At 37.6% G+C, this 24,764-nt stretch overlaps 1 protein-coding gene across 1 annotated transcript in view; it reads right to left on the bottom strand.

The window, feature by feature from the left end:
- Positions 1-24,764, bottom strand: part of COL19A1 (collagen type XIX alpha 1 chain) — a gene marked incomplete at both ends in the record, with an annotated part of 335,692 nt that overhangs the window by 187,675 nt on the left and 123,253 nt on the right. The window contains 2 exons of the mRNA XM_082634300.1: positions 8,394-8,429; positions 10,394-10,447. Of these exons, the coding sequence (XP_082490426.1) occupies positions 8,394-8,429; positions 10,394-10,447 (90 nt within the window). The remainder of the gene's footprint in view (positions 1-8,393; positions 8,430-10,393; positions 10,448-24,764) is intronic.

Raw genomic sequence — 24,764 nt, 5'->3', positions numbered from 1 at the left:
TAAATTTTTTGGAACAGTTTGAGAAAGAGTGGCATTAGTTCTTTAAATGTCTGGTATAATTCACCAGTGAAATATCTGGTCCTGGACTTTTCTTTATTGAGAGGTTTTTTATTACTGATACAATTTTTTTGCTCATTATTAGTCCATTCAAATTTTCTATTTCTTCATGATTCAGTCTTGGTAGGAATTTGTCCATTTCTTCTAGACTGTCTGATTTGCTGGTGTATAATTATTCTTAGTACTCTCTTATGATCCTTTGTATTTCTATTGTATTATTTGTAATGTCTCCTCTTTTATTTCTGATTTTATTTATTTAGTCTTTTCTTTTTTTTCTTAGTTAGTCTAGCTAAAAGTTTGTCAAAAACCAGCTCTTAGTTTAATTGATCTTTTCTATTGTTTTTCTGGTCTCCATTTCATTTATCCCAGCTCTGACCATTGTTATTTTTTTGATTCTGCTAACTTTGGACCTTGTTTGTTCTTCCTTTCCTAGTACATTTAGGTGTAAAGTTAGGTTGTTTACTTGAGACCTTTCTTTTTTCTTAATGTAGGCATTTATAGCTATAAACATCTCTCTTAGAATTGCCTTTGCTGCATCCCATAAGTTTTGGTATGTTTTGTTTCCATTTTCATTTGTTTTAAGATATTTGTATATTTCCCTTTTGATTTAATTTTTGACCCATTGGCTGTTCAGGAGTGTGTTGCTTAATTTCCACAAATTTTTTTAATTTTCCACCCTTTCTATTTTTATTGATTTTCGTTTCAGACTGTCTTTTCTCAATTGTATATTCTTGCCTCCTTTGTTGTAGATTGACTGTAGGTGTGTGGTTTTATTTCTGGGTTCTTTATTCTGTTCCATTTGCCTATATGTCTGCTTTTGTGCCAATACCACGATGTTTTGACTACTGAAGCTTTGTAGTATTATCTGAAGTCTGGGAGGCTTATACTTCCAGTTTTATTATTTTTCCTCAGGATTACTTTGGCAATTCTGGGTCTTTTGTGGCTCCATATAAATTTTAGGATTATTTGCTTTAGTTCTGTGAAAAATGTCATGGGTAATTTGATAGGGATTGCATTAAATTCGTATATTGCTTTGGGTAGTATGGCCATCTTAACAATACTAATTCTTTCAATCCAAGAGAAATGGATATCTTTCCATTTCTTTGAATCATCTTCAATTTCCTTTATCAATGTCTTATAGCTTTCACTGTATAGGTCTTTTACCTCCTTAGGTTTATATCTAAGTATTTTATTTTATTTATTTTTGATGTGATTTTAAATGGGATTTTGGGGGTTTTTTACTTTCTCTTTCTGGTATTTCATTGTTAGTGTAAAGAAATGCAATATATTTCTGTATATTAATCTTGTATCCTGCAACCTTGCTGAATTCGTTTATTAATTCTAATAGTTTTTGTGTGAAGTCTTTAGGGTTTTCTATATAGAGTATCATGTCATCTGCATATAATGACAATTTAATCTCTTCCCTTCCAAATTGGGTACCTTTATTTTTTTTCTTGTCTGACTGCTGTGGCTAAGCCTTCCAATTCTATGTTGAATAGAAGTAGTAAGAGTGGGCATCCTTGCCTGTTCCAGAAATTAACAGGAAGGGTTTCAGCTTTCACCAATAAGTTATAAGTTGGCTATGGGTTTGTCATAGATGGCTCTTATTATGTTGAGATATGTTCCCTCTATACCCACTTTGGTGAGAGTTTTTATCATGAATGAACATTGAATTTTATCAAATGCTTTTTCTGTGTCTATTGAGATGATCATGTGGTTTTTGCCTTCTCTTTTGTTGATGTGATGTAATGCACTGGTTGATTTGAGTATGTTGAACCATCCTTGTGACCCTGGAATGAATCCAACTTGATAATGGTGCATGATCCTTTTAAAGTACTGTTAGATTCAGTTTGCTAATATTCTGTTGAGGATTTTTGCATCTATATTCATCAAGGATATTCCTCTATAATTTTCTTTTTTTGCAGTGTCCTTCTCTAATTTTGGTTTCAGGGTAATAATGGCTTCATAGAATGACTTTGGAAGTGGTCCCTCATTTCATTCTTTTGGAATAGTTTATGAAGGATAGATATAAATTCTTATTTGTATATTTGGTAGAATTTCCCAGTGAGTCATCTGGTCCTGGGCTTTTGTTTACAGGGAGTTTTTTTTTTTTTAATTACAAATTCTATTTCACTTCTAGTAATCAGTCTGTTCAAATAATCTGTTTCTTCTTGACTCAGTTTTGGCAGGCTATATGTTTCTAGAAACTTGTTCATTTCTTCCAGTTGTCCAATCTGTTGGCATATAACTGTTCATAGTATTCTCTTATGATGTTCTGTATTTCTGTGGTATTGGTAGTTATCTCTCCTCTTTCATTTCTCATTTTGTTTGCTTGGGTCTTCTCTCTTTCCTTCTTGGTGAACCTGGCTAGAGGTTTGTCAATTTTATTTATCCTTTCAAAACACCAGCTCTTAGTTTTATTGATCTTTTTTATTGTTTTTTATCTCAATTTTATTTATTTCCCCTCTGATCTTTATTATTTCCTTCCTTCTGCTGATTTTGGGTTTTGTTTGTTCTTCTTTTTCTAATTCTTTTAGGTGATAGGTTAGGTTGTTTATTTGATGTTTCTCTTGTTTCTTGAAGAGGGACTGTATCACTATGAACTTCCCTATTAGAAATGCCTTTGCTGCATCCCACAGATTTTTTTTAACATCTTTATTGTAGTATAATTGCTTTACAATGGTGTTAGTTTCTGCTTTATAACAAAGTGAATCAGTTATACATATACATTTGTCCCCATCCCATAGATTTTTGTAAGGCTATGTTTTCATTGTTGTTTGTCTCGAAGTATTTTCTGATTTCCTCTTTGATTTTATCATTGACCCACTGTTTTTTTAATAGCATGATTGATTAGTCTCCACGTAATGTTTTTTTTTTCCTGTTTTTCTTTCTGTGGTTGATTTCTAGTTTCTTACCATTGTGATGAGAAAAGATGCTTGAAATAACTTCTATCCTCTTAAATGTGTTGATGCTTGTTTTGTGTCTTAGTATGTGGTCTATCCTAGAGAATATTCCATGCACGGTTGAAAAGAATGTGTATTCTGGGGTTTTTGGATGTAATTTCCTGTAGATATCAATTAAGTCCAACTGTTCTATTGTGTCATTTAGGATCTCTGTTGCCTTACTGATTTCCTGTATGGAAGACTGGTCCATTGATGTCAGTGTGGTGTTAAAGTATGCCACTATTATTGTATTCCTGTCAATTTCTCCTTTTATGTCTGTTAGTATTTGTTTTATACATTTAGATGCTCCTATATTGGGTGCATATGTGTTAATGAATATAATATCTTCTTCTTGTATTGACCCCCTTATCAATATCTAATGCCATTCTTTGTCCTTTGTTATAGACTTTGTTTTAAAGTCTATTTTGTCTGATATGAGTATTGCTACCCCTGCTTTTTTGTTGTTTTCATTTGCATGAAATATCTTTTTCCACCCCCTTGCTTTCAATCTATGTGTGTCATTCACCCTAAAGTGAGTCTTTTGTAGCAGCACATTATAGATTCTTGTGTTTTTTTATCCAATCTGCCACTCAATGTCTTTTAATTGGAGCATTTAGTCCCTTGACATTTAAAGTAATTATTGATAAGATGTATTTATTACTATTTTAAACCTTATTTTCCAGCTGATTTTGTAGTTCTTTTTCCTTTCTTTTTGGTTTTCCTTTTGTGGTTTGATGGTTTTCTTTTGTATTATGCTTGAGTTCCTTTCTTTTTGGTTTTTGTGAATCTGTTATATGTTTTTGATTTATGGTTACTCTGGTTTTCAAGTATGTTAACCCAGAACTATATCTACTTGCTTTAGACTGATAGTCATGTAAGTTCAGACACATTCTAAATATATATATATATATAAATATGTAAATATATATATATATATATATATATATATATATATATATATATATATGTATGTATTTTTACTCCCCTCTTCAGCATTTTGCGATTTTGATGTCCTATTTTACATCTTCATATTTATCTTTTTGCTGTTAATTGTAGTTAGAATTGCTTTAACATTTTTTTTATTGTTTTTTAATCTTTGCATGGGCTTATTTAAGTGATGTTTAATCATTTTATATATTGGCCTTTCCTATTGTGTTTTTCGCTTTCCTATAGATTCTTGCTTCTTTTCTATTTAAGTATTTCTTTTAGGATAGCTTTACTATTGCTGTATTCTTTTAGTTTCTGTCAGAGAAATTGTTTCTCCTTCTTTTTAAAATGACAATATTGCTGGGTAGAGCATCCTAGGTTGCAGGATTTCCCCTTTCAGGACTTTGAATATATATTGCCACTCCCTTCTGGACTGCAAAGTTTCTGTAGAGAAATCAGCCTATGAGGGTTCCCTTGTAACTGACTGTTTTTCTCTTGCTAACTTTAAAATCCTCTCTTTAACTTTTGCCATTTTAATTATGATATGTCTTGATGTGGGTCTGTTTGGGTTCATCTTGTTCAGAACCCTCTGTGCTCCCTACCTGAACATCTCTTTCTTTATTTAGGTTTGGGAAGTGTTTAGCCATAATTTCTTCAAATACATTTTTGATCCTTTTTTTTTTCCTTCTGGAACTCTTATTATGTGTAGGTTAGCACACTTTATATAATCCCATAGAGCTCATATGTTTCTTTCATTTAAAAAAATTTATTTATTTTATTTATTTATTTTTGGCTGTATTGGGTATTCATTGCTGTGCGTGGGCTTTCTCTAGTTGCGGCAAGTGGGGGCTACTCTTCATTGTGGTGTGCAGGCTTCTCATTGCAGTGGCTTCTCTTGTTGTGGAGCACAGGCTCTAGGCGCACGGGTTTCAGTAGCTGTGGCACATGGGCTCAGTAGTTGTGCCTTGAGAGCTCTAGAGCACAGGCTCAGTAGTTGTGGCACAGGGGCTTAGCTGCTCCGTGGCATGTGGGATCTTCCTGGACCAGGGCTTGAGCCCATGTCCCCTGCATTGGCAGGTAGATTCTTAACCACTGCGCCACCAGGGAAGCCCTCATTTGTTTTTTCATTTGTCTTTCTGTCTGCTGTTCTGATTGGGTGATTTCCATTATTCTCTCTTCCAAATCACTAATTTGTTCTTCTGCATTATTCAGTCTGCTTTTAGCTCGTTTTTTATCTCAGCAATTGAGTTGTCTAATTTTGACATTAGGTATGTTTCATTAATTGTTTTTTAGGTGATTTCACTTGTTCTTTTTATTGAGAGTAGTTCCTTTGTTTCTTCATTTTACTTATATTTCTCTGACTCTGTGAAGTTAGGAGAAACAGTTATCTACTGTGGTCTTGGAGGGCTGTTTTTATGTCGGAGTATCCCTTTGTAGACTATGTAAGTCTAATATTTTTGCTGTGAGAGCTGTTTTCATAATGGATGCCTGCCACATCTTTCCTCAGAGTGTGCTGGCTGTTACCCCCTTGATAGAGGGTATGACTGCTGTCGTGGTGTCCAATTCCTGCCCTGCATGTTGGGCGGGGCCTCCTCTTTGCTCCGTGGCTGTCACAACCCTGTTGGGGGCGGGGTCTGCTCCCCAGTTGTTTCAGTAGAAGCCCTGAAGGTTGGGTTTGATAAGGCTCTGTTGCCTTTAAGTCTGTGCTCTGTCCCAAGGAGTTGAGTGCTGAAGCAAGAGAGGCCCATGTGGTCACAGTGAACCTATGCACCACCTATTCAGGCGTCCACGGTTCTGCTCAGAAGCAGCCCAAGGTCACATCCCTTTCTCTGTTGTGTTTGTCCCAGACCTAGAGTAAGGCTGGCCCTGGGGATCAGGGCATTGTAGCTGCAGGGATTGAAGTGGTGTGCTGCCACCTGAGACCTAGGCCTCCTCTGTGGTAGGGCTCTCCCAGAGCCTCTCCCCCCAGATTCCAGCTCCAAGCTTTGTGTGAGGTGGGTGGAACTGGAGCACTCCTGCTGGGAAAGGAACCTCTGCACACTTCTCGCCAGGGCCTGTCAGCTGGAGATGTGCGATTCTGTGGACAGCGCCCCCCACTGGTGTGTAAACCAATGAAATCTGCTGCTGCAGGGCCCACCTCCCACCTGCCCCCACTGTGGGAGTGCTGATTACGGGCTCAGGTGTCAGCCCCTGCCTCAGACTGCGTGCACACACAAAGCCCGCCAATGGAGCAGTGCCCCGCATGGGCAGGCTAATAGTGGGGAGTCCCTATGGTGCACCCACAATCTGCCATGTGTGCACTAAAAACAGGCTCTTAGGTTAGGCCTGGACTACACTCCTGGCCCTGGGGGCTGTCTACGCACAGCTAGACCGAGTCCTCTCCCAGGGTTCGTACACAGAAGCCCAAGTTTCAGCTCCTACCTCCTCTGTGTACTGGCAGCTCCAGCCAAAGTGCATTTCAGGCTGGGAAGTGGGTAAGGTGGCAGCCATCACTGCCAGTCTCTCTGTGCCCTGATTGCTAACAAGCCAGCACACACAGACTCCTCGTGGGCAGAGTCCAGGCCCCCTCCGGCTCCTCTATCTGTCCCGATGGACCTCCCAGCTAGTGAAGGGTTTCCAAAGGCGAGGGGCTGCCCATGCGGGCCTTTCCTCTTTCACAGCTCCCTCCCAGGGGCACCGGTCCTGTCCCAATGCCTTTTTTTTTTTTTTTTGTCCTACCCAGTTATGCAGGAATCTTTCTTCCAGCTTTGGCTGTAGAAGAGATCTTCTGCTAGCTTTCAGTTGGTTTTCTGTGAGAATTGTTCCATATGTAGATGTATTTTTGATGTGTTTGTGGGGGGAGGTGAGCTCCACGTCCTCCTAATCTGCCACCTTGACCTCCTACTTTAGCGTCTCTCTCGTATCTTTAGATAAGTGTGAAAATCAGCTTGTACGCCTTTGGTGTCTGCCAGCTGAATAGTGCAAGGAGACATCTACAAGGTGCTACCTGGCAGAAAGATGTCAGCTGTCACTAAAAATCCAGATATAGTCCAATATAATATTCTGGCTGAGGGGTCAAATTTGCTTATCGGGTGAAATGATACAGATAGAGATTGCATTTTGGTCTTCAAACACAAGTTGAAAACAACTAGGTAATCAGAGAACTACCTGGAATGATTGAGCACATAACTCAGTTGAAGAAAAGCAAGCATGTGATTTAAATAAAATGAGCAGGCTTAACTCGAAATCACTGTCAAATAATGTAAGAAATAAACTCCACAAATTATAAGAAATTGAATAATATGCATTTAAAGTCTCCTCTCAAAAAATAGCTTTTATTTCCGTCTTGAAAATCAAAGCTTCAAGCAGAGAATTCCACTGTGAATTGAACTTGGATAGTCCTAAGAAAGTCATTTGTTTGGTTCCTTAGATTTTCCATTTATGAAGAAATATTTGCCCTTCAAGTGAGCATTGCAAAGATGATCTGTGTAAGACATTATTAAGATAGTGTTCATAATGACATTTTCAAGTACAAAGATAAATAGGAATGTTATCAAAGTCACACAGCCTTTGCGAGTCCTGTGCTCCTCCGCTGGAAGACCCCCATCCAGATGCTAGAAGACTTCTTTACACCTAACCTTCTATGATCATGACAGGTCTCAGAAAACTGATGATTTAAATTCTTAATTTATGTCATTAGATGATAGCGACATAAAATTCAAGAGACCTCAGGCTACACATGATCTTATTTAAAAGCCTTTCCTCTTTTCCATTAGGCTTAGTGTCATTCTCAGACCAAATCTTTAAGTTAAATGAGAAACCCTAATGGACGACGAAGAAAATCAGTAACAGCAAATTGTATCCAAATATAAAAGAATTACATACTTATGATTAAATGTTTAATAAATGATGAACCATTTAATTGAGAACAATCCCATTATGCGCACATTATAAACTTTTCTCATTAATCTGTTTCTGAAATACTGCCATTTTATCATGTGCAAATCTTAGAAGCAACTCACATAGGAAAAAAACAACAGTCTTGAACAGGTTTTGGAGAATGTAACAGTTTAAATACGTAGCTATATTTATACATTGCGTGATTATAGTTTATTTTGTGCTTTTATAGTTTTTATAGTAAATAGAACTGTCTCTGCTTCCATTAACTTTAAATGTCATGGTAAGGATGTATAAACAAACTTTTAAGGGGCAAAATTATGGACCACATGGAGGGTGGATAAAATTGTTTAGGTTAGGTACTGCTTCCAGGCTTTTCTAGAACTACCTGCATGACCTCAGGTTAAGCCCTTCAGTGTTGTGGGCAGATGCCCCATCTTTAATATCTGGAGGTTTGCCTAGATCTACTCAAGTCACTTTCAGTTCTCAAAATATCCAGTGGCTTAAATTCTGGTTTAATCATGATCTAATGTGAATAATAAACAGGTTTAACGTATTTCAGTTTTGAATTTTGACTTCAAGAATACTTACAGTTAAGGCTGGTGGTCCTGGAGGTCCCAGATCTCCCTAAAATAGATGAAAGAAAAGCTGCAATTACCAATAGTCCCTTTTTGCTCATGTTATTTATAAATTTTCTGAACGGATCGAAGCAATATCTAGATAAATCTGGAAGAAAAGAAAAGTAGAATTTTACCTTGATAAAGGTCTCTGCACAATGAAAAATTGATCATGTGCTTTTAGCTCTCATGATATAAATAATCGCCTTGTGCATCCCCATGCTTTCTGCAGCGGCAGAACTTGTTTTGAAAAGCTAAAATAATCTAGTTTCCATTCTTTTGCCTACTAACCCAAAATTAGAAAGAATATCTCTTCAAATATGGTTACTTGCCAATGGAGCAGCTGGGAATTGTCACAACGACAGATTATGTTTCTGACAAAGTTAGCATGGGGATCAGCAGAAATAATAAGTGGGTCTCCCCACTTCATGCCTTCCAGCTGCAATAAGCAGTCCCACTGCCTCTTTTAAAGCTTTGCTGAACTGGCCTTGCACTTGCCAACAATTGTATGAGGCTTTGCCTATATTCATGTATTTTTAAATAGTAACGTTGCTTTGCTGACCTATGTGAATACAAATTACCAGGTGGATATATTGACAAACTATTCAAAATCTAAAAAATATGGTTAATCTAAAAGTTTATCATTTTCCAATTTATAAATATGTCACCTATATGCTTTATTGTATCAGCATCCCTATTTATTTCATGAGAATTCTTACTCATTAAGATCAAGCATCACTGGGAAAGGCAAGATAGGGGTAAAGGATTAAGAAGTACAAACTACTATGCATGAAATAAATAAGCTACAAGGCTATACTGTTCAGCACAGGGAATATAGCCAATATTTTACAATAACTTTAAATGGAGTATAATCTATAAAAATTTTGAATCACTATGCTGTACAACTGAAATTAATATAATATTGTAAATTAACTATACCTCAATAAAAGAAATTAAGCTTTTTTAAAAGGTAAGTCTTAGAATGTTAAATTTGACAGACTCTAGGGACCCCCCATCTCATCAAAACCCCTCATTTTGCAGACAAATAAACTGAATCCCAGAGTGCCTAAAAAAAGTCAAGCATCACTGCCATAATCCCCCTTCAAATGAACATTGTGGAACCAACATGATGTGGCATGGGGCACTGGCACGCTGTATTCTCGTGTTGGGAGTATCTCTATGACGTTCTCTTTTTTCACCTAACATAATCACCTCAAAAGTGAGGACTTAGCCTTGTGTAATCATTATTTTGGGAACAACTGAATAAAAATAACCGATAGCTGTTAAAGAACTTTGATGTAGCTTGAATCAGTCATTGGGGACCAATTTGCAAAGTCAATTTTAATGTAGAGGTAAATATTGAAGATAGACAAAGATTTCTAAATGTTCTGAGAATGGAGAACAAAATGCAGTGCAAAACGTCTATACGTACAATTGTCATCAAACTAGTATCATCCAAGGACCTTATTCAAAACAACTTTTGCTTTTACTATCTCGTAATTCTCTTTTCAAGGTCCCTGCCAATAGGCCACTATAAAATGACATATGAGAAAAGGTGTTAGGAAATGGGGCATTTAGATTAAGACTGAGATGCACAGTTAGCCTCCTTCCCCCCAAGGGCCGCCTGCTTCACCATCACGGTAGCAGCTCAGTGCTATTGGTAAAGGTCCCCAGTAGAGGACATGCTGCTAATTTGGTGATGCAATACTTAATGCTGTTAAGCAAGGGAGAGAAAAGGAAAATCTTATAAACACAAATTAATGTCGACTAGCAATTGTGCATTTAATCTCCTCAAACTAATTAAATGAACCAAAAGGCTTTTCTTCTTGTTCAGATGCTTTTAACATAACAGCCTTTGGCTAATTTTAACAAAATTAACTTTTGGCAGTTAAACAGTGTCCATGAAAAGTCACTTCATAGGTTCTCAGGGTTTTCTTAAGAAAAGATTGGCACTTTCCTGGGTGAATACGGTACCTTTTCTCCTTTTGGGCCAGGTGGACCATGAGGACCCACGTCACCTTTCAAACCCTGTGCAAAGAACACAGCTAATGTGATTTCTATATACAGTTCACAGAAAGCTTCAATTTCTAACAAGTCATTAGTCGCAAAATAAATCATAATTTACTGAACTCCCAAATCCCATCTTCAGTGTGTAGTATAGAAAAACTGGCTCTAAAATGATATACAACATCTGTGCTGTGGTGGGTACAGATACATTAAATCAGTGTGAGGCTGCAATACCGCATATTTGTGCAACTTTGCTTCCTGCTAAAATTATATTAATTCACCATCTGGGAGAACATCATTTAGATCTATATGAGCTTCTAAGTATCCACTTTGGCTTAAATTTGTAGATGTTGTAAATACCTCTGATTTAGCATTGATTTGGCCTTTATAAAGCTTGCCCCCCAAAATCAAGATTTAAATCAAAAACATTTTTTCGTCTCTATCGAGAAATCTAATTGTGTGTGGGGGGAAAGGGATGAAGGATGTAGTCTTTTCCCATCCCTCACAAAGCTGGAGCTAAAATGCAATCTCTCTCCTGTTTTAAAGTCTGGTTTAGTTCTCTAACTCCTCTTTCTTTTTTTACCTGGATTTATAAAGCTATCAAATAAAACTATATAAGACATAGACAGCATATCAGATAAATATATTCATGAGTCTTCTGGACTCTTTGGTGTTTTAGTAGGTATTTGGTTAATCCGATTCAGAAATGACAGCTGTCAGGAACGCCACAATAGATTTCACTGGAGGAGATCAGTGCTACAGTTGAATGTATTCACAGTGTAAACAGAAAGAAAATTAGATAGACACGTCCCAACTGTATGGTAAATAGGAAAAAATATCTTTTCTCATACTTAATTTAACACATTGGGTGAGGGAAGAACAATAATGGAAAAAAGAAATATTCTGAAGCCACAGAATGCACAGTAAATCCAAGCATCTTACAGTTCCTAGCTGAGGCATCCAGCTGTTACTGCTCTGACATTTGGTAGTGAATAAACAATGCCGAATGCCATCACTTGTAGCTACTCGATGTAGAAGCTGAGGATGAATTTAAAGGAACAAAAGTAAACGAGATATTTAAAATAATCTTGTTACAAAGAATATGTGAAAACTGTAGCCTTATACTTTAAGAAAAAAAAATTAATGGGTGAAAACATCTATTCAATCATTGGTTAAAACAAACACTTCTGTGGTGCATAAACAACTTTGTGGATAAAATTCATAGCTACGTTCCTTCCATCATTACCTCTAGGTATTTATAGAACAAGGATGAGTGAAAAATTAAATCATATTTGAGATGTGATATTCTCTTTATTATTTGAAATACCCATTCTTTCCCAAATCAAGCAACACATACTCTATTTATACATGCCTCTGGAGTAAAACTTGGCATCAACATATTCTGAACACTTGTGGAAAGAAAACGGCTATTTCTGTGATTACGGTTTATTCTTAGTTCGCTCATGCATTTATTCAGTAGATATTTACTGGATACCCTCTGTGCAGTCACCCCTACAGTTGTCAGATCTGTACTGCCCGATAGGTAGCCCTGGGCCTCATGTAGCTTTTCACCCTTGAAACGTGGCTAGTCTGAATGGAAATGTGCCGTGAGTGTGCAATACCATCGGGTTTTCGATATTTGGTACAAAAAAGAATGTACAGTAGCTCATTAATAATTTTTCTGTTGATTATGTATTGAAAAGATAACATTGTGGATATGGGATTAAATAAGATATATTATTAAAATTAGTTGCACCTGTTTCTTTTTACTTTTTAAAATGTGGCTATAAGAAAGTATAGTATATTTACCTTTGTCTTGAAATTGTAATATTAGATTTTAAAATATAATATATAATATATTATACTTTATTTGTATTAGAGAGTGTTATTGAGAGACACAAAAAAGAACAGGAAGTTGACAAAGACTCCCTCCTTAACGAAACTTGAGCCAGGCCTCAACTTCGGCCCCATCCTGTCTGTCCTTGGCTTGCTTGGCCCAGTTTTAGCAAGAATCTTGTTAAGTCAGTTTAGAAAGAATTCCCCAGCCTTGATATCTGATCAAGTCCCTCATCCCCCTCTTTGATGCATAAGTCTTTGGTGTGCATTTAGCAAGAATCCTGTTAAGGCAGTTTAGAGAAAATCCCCCAGCATTGATGTCTGCTCTTAGTAATATTCCATTTGCTGACTACATCGCTGTGCTCCTTTGCTATAAATTCCCACTCATCCTTGTTGTATTCAGAGTGGAGCCCAATTTCTCTTCCTTATTGTAATACGCATATTGCAATAATCTTGAATAAAAAATCTTCTTTACCATTTTAACAAGTATCATAATAATTTTTTTGATAACAAAGTCAGGATTCCTGCCCCAATGGAATTCACATTATAGAGGAGGGTGACTGACAATGAACAGATCCACGGGCTGAATGTGAGGAATGCGGGGCAGAGACTGCTATTTCAGTGAGGGTAGTGGTTGGAAACGGCCTCTGGGTGGAGGGGATGTTTGTTTCACAGGATCCAGTCATGCAGTGATCCTGGAAAAAAGTGTTGGGGCAAGCGGAGGGACGGGTGGGTGAGGCGACAGCAAGCACAGAAGCCCTCTAGGTGGAAGGAGTGTCATGAGCAGGTACGGAGGTAAAGAGCAGGAGATGAAGTCAAGGTTAGTCAAGGGTCACAGCACAGAGACCTGTAGGCCATGGAGAGAAGGATGGGTTTTGTTCTAAGTGCAAGGGGAAGCCACTTAGGGTTTTAGCCTAGAAATGGCATGATGTGACTGTGTTTCCAAAAAAAGATAGTTTTGGCTACAACATGAAACTAGATTGTACAACAGCAAGAGCAGAAGCAGAAAAGGGGGTCTCACAGCTTTGCAGGCAAGAGAGCAGGATGGCTGAGGGTGGGGATGGACGTACAGAGATGCTGGAGGTAGGGCCAGGGAAAGGGAGGTACCAAGGCTGATATGTACTTGGCTTAAGTGACTGGCTATTCCACTCACTGACCACATCTCTCTATTCCTTGGCCATAAATTCCCACTCATCCTTGTATTCAGAGTTGAGAAGAATCTCTCTTCACTACTGCAATACTCATATTATGATAATCTTCAATTAAAAGCCTTCTTTACCATTTTAACAAACCCTCAGAACAGGAGAAAATATTTGCAAGTGAAGCAACTGACAAAGAATTAACCTCCAAAATTTACAGGCAGCTCATGCAGCTCAATATCAAAAAAACAAACAACCCAATCCAAAAATGGGCAGAAGACCTAAAGACATTTCTCCAAAGAAGATACACAGATTGCTAACAAAAACATGAAAGGATGCTCAACATCACTAATTATTAGAAAAATGCAAATCAAAAGTACAATGAGGTATCACCTTACACCAGTCAAAATGGCCATAATCAAAAAATCTACAAACAATAAATGCTGCAGAGGATGTGGTGAAAAGGGAACCCTCTTGCACTGTTGGTGGGAATGTAAATTGATATAGCCATTATGGAGAACAGTATGGAGGTTCCTTAAAAAACTAAAAATAGAGCTAGCATATGATCCAGCAATCCCAGTCCTGGGCATATACCCTGAGAAAACCATAATTCAAAAAGAGTCACGTATCACAGTGTTCACTGCAGCTCTACTGACAGTAGCCAGGACATGGAAGCAACCTAAGTGTCCATCAACAGATGAATGGATAAAGAAGATGTGGCACATATATACAATGGAATATTACTCAGCCATAAAAAGAAATGAAACTGAGTTATTTGTAGTGAGGTGGATGGACCTAGAGTCTGTCACACAGAGTGAAGTAAGTCAGAAAGAGAAAAACAAATACTGTATGCTAACATATATATATGGAATCTAAAAAAAAAAAAGGTTCTGAAGAACGTAGGGGCAGGACAGGAATAAAGATGCAGATGTAGAGAATGGAATTCAGGACATGGGGAGGGGGAAGGGTAAGCTGGGTCCGAAGTGAGAGAGTGGCATGGACATATATACACTACCAAATGTAGAACAGATAGCTAGTGGGAAGCAGCCACATAGCACAGGGAGATCAGCTCTGTGCTTTGTGACCACTTAGAGGGATGGGATAGGGAGGGTGGGAGGGAGATACAAGAGGGAGGAGATATGGGGATATATGTATATGTATAGCGGATTCACTTTGTTATAAAGCAGAAACTAACACAACATTGTAAAGCAATTATACTCCAATAAAGATGTTAAAAACAGAAAGCCTTCTTTAGCATTTTAACAACTGTTAGAGTGCCATTTACTGCTGAGAAATTTACTAAAAAGAGGTATTCTCTCTTCTTGCTGGTAGAACATCATCCAGAGAAAAAAACAAACATGAAGAAAGAAACGGCAGAGAAAGACACCAACTTTCTATTTACGCAACAAATATTATGGAACATCTACACACATGCAAGACTGAACCTGGTACTCCAAAGAACAGACAAGTAGGAAGTCATTGTTTTATTTATTTATTTATTTACTTTCTGAATTTTTGAATTTTATTTTTTTATACAGCAGGTCCCTATCGTCATCCATTTTATACACATCAGTGTATACATGTCAATCCCAATCTCGCAATTCATCCTACCGCCAGCCGCCCACCCCCCACACTTCCCCCCTTGGTGTCCATACGTTTGTTCTCTACATCTGTGTCTCTATTTCTGCCCTACAAACCAGTTCATCTGTACCATTTTTCTAGGTTCCACATATATGCGTTAATATACAATATTTGTTTTTCTCTTTCTGACTTACTTCACTCTGTATGACAGACTCTAGATCCATCCACATCTCAACAAATGACCCAATTTCATTCCTTTTTATGGCTGAGTAAGATTCCATTGTATATATGTACCACATCTTCTTTATCCGTTCGTCTGTGGATGGGCATTTAGGTTGCTTCCATGACCTGGTTACTGTAAATAGTGCTGCAATGAACATTGGGGTTCATGCATCTTTTTGAATTATGGTTTTCTCTGGGTATATGCCCAGCAGTGGGATTGCTTGATCATATAATTTTATTTTTAGTTTTATAACGAACCTCCATACTGTTCTCCATAGTAGCTGTATCAATTTACATTGCCACCAACAGTGCAAGAGGGTTCCCTTTGCTCCACACCCTCTCCAGCATTTGTTGTTTGTAGATTTTCTGATGATGCCCATTCTAACTGCTGTGAGGTGATACCTCATTGTAGTTTTGATTTGCATTTCTCTAATAATTAGTGATGTTGAGCAGCTTTTCATGTGCTTCTTGGCCATCTGTATGTCTTCTTTGGAGAAATGTCTATTTAGGTCTTCTGCCTATTTTTTGATTGGGTTGTTTTTTTTTTAATATTGAGTTGCATATATATTTTGGAGATTAATCCTTTGTCCATTGATTTGTTTGCAAATATTTTCTTGCATTCTGAGGGTTGTCTTTTCATCTTGCTTATGGTTTACTTTGCCATGCAAAAGCTTTGAAGTTGCATTAGGTCCCATTTGTTTATATTTGTTTTTATTTCCATTACTCTAGGAGGTGGATCCAAAAAGATCTTGCTCTGATTTATGTCAAAGAGTGTTCTTCCTATGTTTTCCTCTAAGAGTTTTATAGTGTCCAGTTTTACATTTAGGTCTCTAATCCATTTTGAGTTTATTTTTGTGTATGGTGTTAGGGAGTGTTCTAATTTCATTCTTTTACATGTAGCTGTCCAGTTTACCCAGCACCACTTATTGAAGAGACTCTCTTTTCTCCATTGTATATTAGGTTCCCTCTATGCCCACTTTCTGGAGAGTTTTTATCATAAATGGGTGTTGAATTTTGTCAAAAGCTTTTTCTGCATCTATTGAGATGACCATATGGTTTTTCTCCTTCAATTTGTTAACACGGTGCATCACATTGATTGATTTGCATATATTGAAGAATCCTTGCATCCCTGGGATCATTCCCACTCGATCATGGTGTATGATCCTTTTAATGTCTGCTTGCATTCTGTTTGCTAGTATTTTGTTAAGGATTTTTGCATCTATATTCATGAGTGATATTGGTCTGTAATTTTCTTTTTTGGTAGTATCTTTGTCTGGTTTTGGTATCAGGGTGATGGTGGCCTCATAGAATGAGTTTGGGAGTGTTCCTTCCTCCACAATTTTTTGGAAGAGTTTGAGAAGCATGGGTGTTAGCTCTTCTCTAAATGTTTGATAGAATACACCTGTGTAGACATCTGGTCCTGGACTTTTGTTTGTTGGAAGATTTTTAATCACAGTTTCAATTTCATTACTTGTGATTGGTCTATACATATTTTCTATTTCTTCCTGGTTCAGTCTTGGAAAGTTATACCTTTCTAAGAATTTGTCCATTTCTTCCACGTTGTCCATTTTTTTGGCATAGAGTTGCTTGTAGTAGTCTCTTAGGATGCTTTGCATTTCTGCGGTGTCTGTTGTAACTTCTCCTTTTTCATTTCTAATTTTATTGATTTGAGTCCTCTCCCTCTTTTTCTTGGTGAGTCTAGCTAATGGTTTATCAATATTATCTTCTGAAAGAGCCAGCTTTTAGTTTTATTGATCTTTGCTATTGTCTTCTTTGTTTCTATTTCATTTATTTCTGCTCTGATCTTTATGATTTCTTTCCTTCTGCTAACTTTGGGTTTGTTTGTTCTACTTTCTCTAGTTCCTTTAGGTGTAAGGTTAGATTGTTTATTTGAGATTTTTCTTGTTTCTTGAGGTAGGCTTGTATAGCTATAAACTTCCCTCTTAGAACTGCTTTTGCTGCATCCCATAGGTTTTGGATCATCGTGTTTTCATTGTCAATCATCCCTAGGTATTTTTCATTTCCTCTTTGATTTCTTCAGTGATCTCTTGGTTATTTAATAACATACTGTTTAGCCCCCATGTGTTTGTGTTTTTTATGTTTTTTTCCCCATAATTGATTTCTAATCTCATAGTGTTGTGGTCGGAAAAGATGCGTGATATGATTTCAATTTTCTTAAATTTACTGCAGGTTGATTTGTGATCCAAGATGTGATCTGTCCTGGAGAATGTTTCGTGCGCACTTGAGTGTAAAGTGTAATCTGCTGTTTTGGATGGAATGTCCTATAAAAGTCAATTAAATCTATCTGGTCTATTGTGTCATTTAAAGCTTGTGATTCCTTATTTATTTTCATTTTGGATGATCTGTCCATTGGTGTAAGTGCGGTGTTAAAGTCCCCCCTATTATTGTGTTACTGTCGATTTCTTCTTTTAGAGCTGTTAGCAGTTGCCTTATGTATTGAGGTGCTCCTATGTTGCATGCATATATATTTATAATTGTTATATCTTCTTCTTGGATTGATCCCTTGATCGTTATGTAGTGTCCTTCCCTGTCTCTTGTAACATTCTTTATTTTAATGTCTATTTTATCTGATATGACTATCACTACTCCAGCTTTCTTTTGATTTCCATTTGCATGGAATATCTTTTTCCATCCTTCATTTTCAGTCTGTATGTGTCCCTAGGTCTGAAGTGAGTCTATTGTAGACAGCATATATATGGGTGTTGTTTGTGTATGCGTTCAGCAAGCCTGTGTCTTTTGTTTTGAGCATTTAATCCATTCACGTTTAAGGTAATTATCGATATGTATGCTTCTATGACCATTTTCTTAATTGTTTTGGGTTTGTTTCTGTAGGTTCTTTTCTTCTCTTGTGTTTCCTACTTAGAGAAGTTCCTTTAGCATTTGTTGTAGAGTTGGTTTGGTGGTGCTGAATTCTCTTTGCTTTTGCTTGTCTGTAAAGCTTTTGATTTATCCATTGAATCTGAATGAGGTCCTTGCCGGGTAGAGTAATCTTGGTTGTAGGTTCTTCCCTTTCATCACTTTTAAGTATATCATGCCACTCCCTTCTGGCTTGTAGAGTTTCTGCTGAGAAAACAGCTGTTACCCTTATGGGAGTTCCCATGTATGTTATTTGTCATTTTTCCCTTGCTGCTTTCAATAATTATTATTTGTCTTTAATTTTTGCCAATTTGACTACTGTGTGTTTCGGGATGTTTCTCCTTGGGTTTATCATGTATGTGACTCTCTATGCTTCCTGGACTTGGGTGGCTATGTCCTTTCCCATGTTAGGGAAGTTTTCAACTATAACCTCTTCAAATATTTTCTCGGGTCCTTTCTCTCTCTCTTCTCCTTCTGGGACCCCTACAATGCGAATGTTGTTGCTTTTAATGTTGTCCCAGAGGTCTCTTAGGCTGTCTTCATTTCTTTTCATTCTTTTTTCTTTATTCTGTTTAGCAGGAGTGAATTCCACCATTCTGTCTTCCAGGTCACTTATCTGTTCTTCTGCCTCAATTATTCTGCTATTGATTCCTTCTAGTGTAGTTTTCATTTCAGTTATTGTATTGTTCATCTTTGTTTTTTCTTTAATTCTTCTCAGTCTTTGTTAAACATTTCTTGCATCGTCTCGATCTTTGCCTCTATTCTTTTTCCAAGGTCCTGGATCATCTTCACTATTATTATTCTGAATTTTTTTCTGGAACATTCCCTATCTTCACTTCATTTAGTTGTTTTTCCGGGGTTTTATCTTGTTCTTTTATCTGGTACATAGCCCTGTGCCTTTTCATTTTGTCTATCTTTCTGTGAATGTGGTTTTTTCTTCCACAGGCTGAAGGATTGTAATTCTTCTTGCTTCTACTGTCTGCCCTCTGGTGGATGAGGCTATCTAAGAGGCTTCTGCAAGTTTCCTGATAGGAGGGACTGGTGGTGGGTAGAGCTGGCTGTTGCTCTGGTAGGTAGAGCTCAGCAAAACTTTAATCCACTTGACTGCTGATGGGTGGGGCTGGGTTCCCTCCCTGTTGGTTGTGTGGCCTGAGGCAATCCAACCCTGGAGCCTACCTGGGCTCTTTGGTGGTGCTAATGGCAGACTCTGGGAGGGCTCACGCCAAGGAGTACTTCCCAGAACTTCTGCTGCCAGTGTCCTTGTCCCCATGGTGAGCCACAGCCACCCCCCACCTCTGCAGGAGACCCTCCAACACTAGCAGCTAGGTCTGGTTCAGTCTCTCCTAGGGTCTCTGCTCCTTTCCTTGGGTCCTGATGTGCACACTACTTTGTGTTTGCCCTCCAAGAGTGGAGTCTCTGTTTCCCCCAGTTCTGTCAGAGTCCTGCAATCAAATTGCACTATCCTTCAAAGTCTGATTCTCTAGGAATTCCTCCTCCCGTTGCTGGACCCCAGGTTGGGAAGCCCGACGTGGGGTTCAGAACCTTCACTCCAGTGGGTGGACTTCTTGGTATAAGTATTCTGCAGTTTGTGAGTCACCCACCCAGCAGTTATGGGATTTGATTTTATTGTGATTGCGCCCCTCCTACCATCTCATTGTAGCTTTGAATGTGGGATATCTTTTTTTGGTGAGTTCCAGTGTCTTCCTGTCAATGACTGTTCAGCATTTAGTTGTGATTCTGGTGTTCTCAGAAGAGGGAGTGAGAGCACGTCCTTCTACTCCGCCATCTTGGTTCAGGCTCAATAATCGGAAGTCATTGTTTTTAATAATGGCAGGGAACATGAAACACAACATTCGGGAAAATGGTTAACTCTACAGTGGGCATGGCATTAGGTTGAGCTCTGGGTAGATTGGTGTTCCAGTTACTTCTATAATTCATATATGTGACGTGCCACAAAAATATTATTTGAAGCATAGAATAATACATTAAAACTTTAACATCCCTGCCTCACAAAATAACCCTAATTGCACCTTCTGGAGGAGGGACTTACTTGCTGATGTGTCAGCTATCTATCCCTGGTTTAATCAACTGTTCGGGGAGGAGGTGGGGTAATAAAGCAACCAGCTGCAGGTGGACGTGAGCAGTGAGGACTATGATATACATGTGCATAGCAGGCATGATGGGAGCAGGTCTCGGAGACGCCTCATTCTCCTGGAGGTGCTCAGGACTTCAGACACGTGGAGTTCACGACAGTCAGGAAAGGACTCGTGCATTATCATGGGTGTGTTATTTAAGCCTCCCTATACAATAGGTGTAAATAATAGTTGTCTTCATGGAAACAACCTAAATGTCCATTAACAGAGGAATGGATAAAGAAGATGTGGTACATGTATACAATGGAATATTACTCAGCCATAAAAAAGAATGAGATAATGCCATCTGCAGCTACATGGATGGACCTAGAGATTATCATACTAGGTGAAGTAAACCAGACAAAGACAAACATCATGATAGTGCTCCTATGTGGAATCTAAAATATGATGCAAATGAACCTATCTATGAAACAGAATCACGGACACAGAGAACAGACTGGTGGTTGTCAATGGGGAGGGGTTTGGGGGAAGGAGGGAATGGGAGGTTGGCGTTAGCAGGTGTAAGTTTCTATATATAGAATGGATAAAAAACAAGGTCCTACTCTATAGCACAGGGAACTATATTCAATATCCTATGATAAACCATATGGAAAAGAATATATATAAAAAAGATTGTGTGTATATATATATGTACGTATAACTGAATCAATTTGTTATATAGCAATAATTATCACAACACTGTAAATCAACTATACTTCAACAAAAAAAGAAAAAAGTAATAGTTGTCTTGAAGAGTTGTTCTGAGACTCATATGTTGTAAAATTACTTAGCACAGAGTAGACACTTAATAAATGTTGCTTTTACTTTTCAAGCCCAGGTCTAAGAGATAGTTAATTGTTCTGTCCAGTTCTGTACTCAGTTTGATAGATATGTAACATCTGTGCTTTAACTCACATGGAATAAAATGCAATTGGGAAGTACTGCACTCATCGAGCTTCTATTTTTATTGGCCATTGACGTGGGACAATGGAGCTCATGTCCTCCTGTGATCAAGTACTATGTTGTTAAGGCCATGGCATCATAATAGGCTCTGAGAAGTAGATCAGTAATGCCTTCCTCAAGTGTAATTTTTCTCCTCGTGTGACATTAGTGTTGCTATCAATGGACATTGGGTACTGGGGAGAAAAAGACACAGCACTCATCACAACTGAGTGAGAATAGAATGGAACAGACTCTGAATTTAATATTGAATAAGATGGCATCTATTATCAAGGTTCTTAATAAAATTTGTATATATAAAGATGCTCAAAAGCACAGTAGTGGGCTCTGTATGTTATGAGACAGGCACTCTTATCTAAATGCTATTTACAAACCAGAAACAGACTCACAGACATAAAAAAACAAGTTACGGTTACCAAAGGGGAAGGGGGGAAGTGATAAATTAGAAGTTTGGGATTAAAATATACCACCACTAAATATGAACTAGATAGCCAACAAGGACCTACTGTATAGCACAGGAAACTATACTCAATATCTTGTAATAACCTATAATGGAAATGAATCTAGAAAAAAATATATATATGGCTCACTTTGCTGTACACCTAAAACTAACACAACATTGTAACTCAACTATATCTCAATAAAATTTTTTTAAATGCAAGCTGAAAGCTGGAGGACAGTATCACAACTAAAATTATAAAAGCAGGTAGACCATGAATTAATTTTTATTGGATGACTTACTGGTGGTATGTAGCATCTTTAAATATCATTTGATACAAGGTAATGTTATTTGTTAAAAGTTTTAACCTATCTATTCATTATTTTCCCCATCTTCCACCCACTGCATCTTGTTCCCTAGCAATGGCACCAGCTGTCGCCAGCCGATATTGCAGCTTTGTGATTCTAGTATTTTTGTATTCAGTATACAGATTGCATTGGTGTAAGGAGATTAAAGTGACCATTTTAGAAACATCAGATGCTGTAATTCTGATAAGAGTTGTTTGAAAGACAATAACAAAGATGCAAAGGAGAAGACTAAACTAAATAATTGAAATCTACTTTTCCAATATTACATAACCCCACAAAAAATAAAAAGATCTATCTACCTATATCTATATTAGAGAAAATGTGCTTTATTTAAGTTTCTAATAATAGCAAATGTTTATCTAGCTCTTACTGTATGCAAGGCACTGACCTAAATGCTTTATGTATGATGACTCCTTTAATCATAAAAAAAAGACTATGAGTTAGTGCTATTAATATTATCATCCTATTGTGCAGATGAAGAAACAGGCACGGAGACAATAAATAATGTACTAATTAGTACGCCAGCTGGGCAGTGGTAGAGCTAGGATTTGAGCCCAGGTAGTCTGGCTTCGAACATCATGTTAACAACTTTCTAAGATTCCCCCTCACATCTGTTTTAAGGTGTCACTTTTGAATGCAACTCATAGTAAGTCACAGTCAAAATCACTTAATTATAAACTAGAATATGTGAAGCTGAGGTCTTATATTTTGAAGGCTAAATTCTAGTAACTCAAAGTTTTGACAATTTCAATGTATATTTGGTATGCATTATTTAAACTATAAGGGAAATATGAGCATGTATAGTCCAATACCTTTAGTCCAATACCCCAGTACCTTGAAGATCAAAGTTTACACACACACACACACGGATGCTTTTAGAAAGATATCAGAACATTTTTTTTTTTTTGGTCCTAATGACTAAGAGCTGCTACTGGTGATTAGATAGTGAGCCTCAAGGACACTATGCATTCTGCTCTTGCAAGATAGTCCCACGTGGCAAAGAACCATCATGACCAAAATGCCAAGAGTGTCCCATTAAGAAAGCTGAACTGGCATACTTCCCTTTAAAGGAGGTTTACATTGTCTGAAGTGAGCTTGTCCACTTTGCAGGAAAGCTGGCACAGATGAAATTATTAAAAGATACATTTACATCAAGATATATTTAATATATAAGAATAAAGACTATAAAAAGGCTTTGAATCTGTTTCACAAGAATATTAAATTCTTCCAATTTTCTCTGACTTGGAAAGTAGCTGCCATGACCTGGCCCACTGAGGTTATTCACTCTGCATTCCAATAAAATGTTCCTGAAGTTAAAGTGTCCATCATGGCTTGACTTCAATGCAAACTGAGATAGCTATTACAATGCCCTTCATTCCCTAAGACTGTGTACCTGCTCTTATTGAAAGGGAGAGCAAACTGTCATAAATGCTGAATGATTTTGGTTCGTGGAGTCAGTTTATTTTACTATTGAAAAATAGACAATGAGAAATGCGGCATGACTTTGTGGGAAAATTAAGAGACTTTTCGGTCAAACACGGGATAAAGGCTGATTTTACCATTTTCTAAAAGAAAATTTCTTAATTTCATAAGCTCCTATTCCTTGCCTCTAAAAATGGGGATGCCTATCACCCTTTGCACCTTCTACCCCATAAAGTTGGGGTAAAGACTGAATTTCAAATTCTTCATGAAAACAGTTTTTTGGACTACGGCACAATATTAAAACCACCACTGATGGAATAAATAACAGAGCATGTGATTCTTTACCCCTAGTAAGAGTGAGGGGTAAAAAGAGAACTTTCATTACCTTTTCTTATTTCTCCTTAGTCATGACCTCTGAATACCTTTGGCAAAATTAAGGGAAGGAATATTAATTAAGTAACCAAGTGAGAAAACTTAATGTGCTTTGTCACGCTTTATAATGTACCTAATGAGCTATATGAGACAGTGATGGTGCTAAAGGAATAACACACCCGTGGGTGGGGGTGTGTGAAGGACTCTTCCCAGACCCTTGTCAAAGAGGAAAGGTCACACTACCCACTAGGCTGGGGGATCTCTCAGCAAGACGGTCTTTAGATCTGGGCAAGTAGAAGGCAGTCATATCTATGTGTGTACAAACTGATTAATTCTAAAAAGCCAAATCACCTTACTTTCAGACACCATAAGAAAAGTTTCCAAATCTCTAAGTTAATGTGACTATATTTCAGGCTCCAACCCCACAAATCTCCTTCCAGTTTTACTCAAGTGTTTGGATAAATCCTTTCTTTATTTCAATTCTAACACTATCTTAATGAACTTCTAAAAATTCTTGTTTTGGGAATTCCCTGGTGGTCCAGTGGTTGAGAATCCGTGCTTCCACTGCAGGGGCACGGGTTTGATCCCTGGTTGGGGAACTAGGGTTCCGCATGCCACGAGGCGTGGCCAATAAAATAAAATAAAAATCCCTGTTTTGCTCCTGTATCTTGGGGAGCGGCATACATGCAGCTTGGTTATCTTTTGCAACACTGTAGTTAATCTCTCTCAACACTCTCACATTTATCATGAGATAATATCCTTCCTGTAAATGAATGGTCAAAACCTTGGGCTATTTTTGAGTTTTCACTGCAATCAAGCACCAAGTTGCATGTATTTTACTTCTGCAATATCACTGTACACTCCCTTTCACCTCTGTTTGCCTAGTTTAGGTTCTAATCACTTATCTTTTAGACTATTATAATAATCTCTCAAGTTTCTTTCTTTTTTTTTTTTTTTTGCGGTACTCGGGCCTCTCACTATTGTGGCCTC

Source organism: Mesoplodon mirus, assembly GCF_964341445.2.
Source record: "Mesoplodon mirus genome assembly, chromosome: 10".
Classification (NCBI taxonomy): Eukaryota; Metazoa; Chordata; class Mammalia; order Artiodactyla; family Ziphiidae; genus Mesoplodon; species Mesoplodon mirus.
Note: the sequence above shows the minus strand (reverse complement) of the source record. Positions and strands in the feature narration are given on the sequence as shown.